Source organism: Gossypium arboreum, chromosome 10 (assembly GCF_025698485.1).
Source record: "Gossypium arboreum isolate Shixiya-1 chromosome 10, ASM2569848v2, whole genome shotgun sequence".
Taxonomy (NCBI): Eukaryota; Viridiplantae; Streptophyta; class Magnoliopsida; order Malvales; family Malvaceae; genus Gossypium; species Gossypium arboreum.
In genome coordinates this window covers 4,069,569-4,073,159 of record NC_069079.1, presented here as the reverse complement: position 1 = coordinate 4,073,159, position 3,591 = coordinate 4,069,569, and the positions used below count along the sequence as shown (strand labels likewise).

The 3,591-nt window shown below is 27.4% G+C and overlaps 1 protein-coding gene across 1 annotated transcript; it reads right to left on the bottom strand.

The window, feature by feature from the left end:
- Positions 1–515: 515 nt before the first annotated feature.
- LOC108488621 (protein TIFY 5A) lies at positions 516–1,528 on the bottom strand. The gene is made up of 3 exons (XM_017792911.2): positions 1,301–1,528; positions 1,083–1,179; positions 516–814 (listed from the first exon to the last, which is right to left on the bottom strand). Exons 1-3 carry the CDS (start codon positions 1,360–1,362, stop codon positions 611–613), a joined length of 363 nt encoding a protein of 120 aa, XP_017648400.1. The 5' UTR covers positions 1,363–1,528; the 3' UTR covers positions 516–610.
- Between the last annotated feature and the right edge of the window lie 2,063 nt (positions 1,529–3,591).

Sequence of the window (3,591 nt, the reverse complement as noted above, 5' to 3'; positions counted from 1 at the left end):
CCATATTAAATTTTTTGACAAAATTAATACAAAAAATCGACTTTGAAAATTAAAAATACATATACGTAAAATTTATAAGATATAGTATATAAACAGCGCAACTCATACTACTTGAAGCAAGGAACACTTTAATCATAAGTCAACACAAGGAATTTATAAACTTTATATATACAAATTAACCCAATTTTTTATAAGATGATAAAAGATTAAAAAAAAAGGAAATTAGTTGTATCAAAATTCAAACAATTACAAAGACACATTTGAAACTCGTGGCAGAAATAGAGGTCCATAGTCTACTAAACTTCAAGTAATTATAACACTGACCCTACAATTACTTTTGACCAGTTCAATTTTCGGACCAGCCCTATTGAAAGTTTAGTTTTTTGCGTCCATATAAAAAAAAAAATTGAATAAAGAAATGTAAAAATACATGATGATCATGAAGCTAGCTACTAGCATATCTCATACAAAATTTACAAAAAAAGGAAAATGAAAAAAAAGCCTTTGATGGGCAATTTCCTTTGATGGAAATAGTTACTAGTAGTCATTGCTAGCCAAAAAAGATGGGATCCATTCCTTCAGTTACACTAAATAGCAAAGGGTACATATATTAATAGTAAGGGGAGGTAGCTTGGATTCGATTCTTTCGTTTTTGGAGGAACCGTTGAAGCGATCTCTTCATGCTTGTGGAAAGTCCATTATTCGGACTATTTATCTGAGAGTGTACCGTCGGTGAAGCCGGTTCCGATCCCGGCCTCGGAGTCCTTAGTCGTTCATCCGTTTCTCGGTTTGCAATCATAAGAATGGCTCTTGCCTGCCCAAATTCCATCCCAGTTCACTCTCAAATCTTTACAACCAATAAATTAAACCCAAATCATTTATATGTATTTTTTATACTCCCAGGGTTTGGGTGAAGCAACTTGTCGCCATGAAAACACAGTCGCCGCCGCTACTTTAATGAATTTCAAAAAGGTACAACACGCAAAGCATGGAATTCTTTTCAAAATTAAAAAAGCTTTGTTTTTTGGATTTATATGTCGAGTATATATAAAGAACAGAAATAAAATTTAAATATTAAATACCTGGATCTCTGTAACATCACAAACACAAACTCTTCCATTGTAGAAAATCGTTAATTGTTGCTGTTGATTTTCTGGGTTTTCACTGCTCTCTTCCACCCTTCAATCATCAACAAAAAAAATAAAAATAAAAATCGTAACATAATTCGCTTCTCCCAATGTATAAACCAACATTTTATATAAAACAACACATGCGGCACCGAAGAAAGTGAAGTACATACCGGTCGCCGCCGGAATAACTAGAAGGATGGAGACGAAGCTCCAAGTTGCAGTTTCGTCTCATCTTATTTGAGGTTTCCGTAAGGATTTCAAAAGAAGAAGAAACGGATGGGAGGGGAATAGTTGTAGGAGCAAAGGCTCTATATATATAAAGTGAGATTGCGTTAGCGGTGGGCACCAACGTTTTTTCAAAATGTTTAAAGAAACACAGTAGCGCACTACAACGAGATACACATAAATAATTAATTTATAAAATAATAATATAACAGTTAGAAGATCTTTGATTTTAATTTAAGCACGTGGAACATGCATTCTTTTTAATTTTCTTTTTTTCTTTGGACTAAAATGTCATACCAAATTTTTATTTGAAATAATCTCTTATTTGGTCTTTTAATTTTTAAATTTATATTTTTGTCAAATCATTTTAAAATGAATGAAAATGTTAATATTTTAAACTTTACTAACGTTACATACACGTGAATGACACATATAAGTCCTGCATAATTCATAACCTTTCCTTTTTAAGAATAATACCAATAATTAAGCTTTATAATATGGGTTTATGAATGAGATTATTTTAAAATTCACTTGAATTTTTATTTCAATAATATTATTTTTAAAGTTTGAATCTATTTTTTAAATATAAGTAGTTCATATTTATTAATATAAATTTTTAAAATAATAATAATAAAATAACTTTTTCCTTTTCAAGCATTTTTATTTGTATAATTTATTTTATTATTTTTAATAACAGAGAAATGGGTTTGGAGATTTCTTTTTGGAAATTTGTTGATGGTCTTTGTTTTGTATTTTTTGTCCTGCTGTACTTGTATCAGTGTTATCTGAACTTTTATTTATTATAATTTATTTTGATTTTAAAAATATATCATATCAATTCATAACTCGACTCATAAAAAATCTAATCACCCTTAAAATTTTTATGCCTTTTTGAATTATCACGTGGTTAAAAAATTCATCAAATCTAAATTTTTTAACTATATAATAGTTTAAAATATATGATTTTTTTTAAAAAGATTAAGTTTTTATGGGTTGAGTTGGGTAATAGGTAAATTGATTGGGGATGATTTTTTTCTAAATTGTTAGTAACTTAGAGATAAATTGTAATGTAACGTGGTCATAATTTAGATTTTTTACAAAAAATTAAAAATATAAATTACAATAATGGGTTGTTTTGAACAGTCTCTATCGGTGTATTAGGCGGCACCACCCCACTTTTCCCCCAATCATCAAACAATAATATTCTAAAAAAAAAAAATTTGATACAAGTGACATTGTTATATATTTTTTAAAAAAATATTCAAAAAAATACGAGTATACTTGTGAAAAACAAAAAATAAATAAATAATACTGCTGGTGTATCAAATGACACTAGTCAAAGTAAAAAAATATTTTTTAATTGATGTTGCTGGTGTGTCCAGCAACGCCAATATATATATTTAAAAAAAAAAGTGGCCGGGAAAAAAAATTCTAGAATGTTAGGGGTGGAAGCCCATGCAATGAAAAGAAATAAAATAAAAAATATAAGCATTAAGGTGTAAAGAAAAAGAAAGAAATGAATAAAAGTGAGGAAAGTTATTGCATCACGATTTTAATCCTATTCAAGTTGTTAATCAAATTTTAAATGAGCTACATTTTAACTTGGAGTGTTGAAAAAAAAAATACAAGAATTAAAAGTACACATCTCAAGACGTAATTTTTAAAAAAAATTAAAATAGTGTTGCCAAGTTGTTAGGAAGTACCCATTAAAAATATATATTTTGTAGTCTAATATATTCGTATTTTCTTAAATATTTATTAAAAATACATATTAGTATCGCCTAACACGGTGGCAACATAAAAAAAAATTTATTTTTAAAAAAGCTAATGATTGGGGAGAAAGTGGAGTGGTGCCACAAATGTGTTAAGCGGCACCGATGATACTATTTAAAAAACTTATTTTCTTAAATAATTTTTTTCTCTCATCCATTTTCGTAATTAATTAATATTTAAATAAAAAAAGTCATAATTTAAATAAGTTTTAATGTGAAAACTAAATTCTAATCAATTTTAGTAGAAGGATTAAAATGAATTTACATAATTGTTTAAAATGTTTTTAAATGGGTTATAATTGTTTAAATCTTGACCCCAACAATTATAAATTTTCATAATCTAATTTTATTTCTAAAAATGTATCTAAAATTACCCAAAATTAAAGGTGATTGAAAAGTTTTCCGTGAGTGGCAAGTAAGAAAAAGCAAAAAAAAAAAAAAAAACAAACAAACAAAGAAACAAT

What these genes read in the sequence shown, in the direction of transcription:
- LOC108488621 (XM_017792911.2), bottom strand. Translation starts at nt 1,362, where the DNA reads ATGAGACGAAACTGCAACTTGGAGCTTCGTCTCCATCCTTCTAGTTAT. An exon ending in AGTTATTCCGGCGGCGACCG is followed by an intron (nt 1,180 to 1,300) that starts GTATGTACTTCA and finishes TGATGATTGAAG; the next exon opens with GGTGGAAGAGAGCAGTGAAA. An exon ending in GTGATGTTACAGAGATCCAG is followed by an intron (nt 815 to 1,082) that starts GTATTTAATATT and finishes GAATTTGGGCAG; the next exon opens with GCAAGAGCCATTCTTATGAT.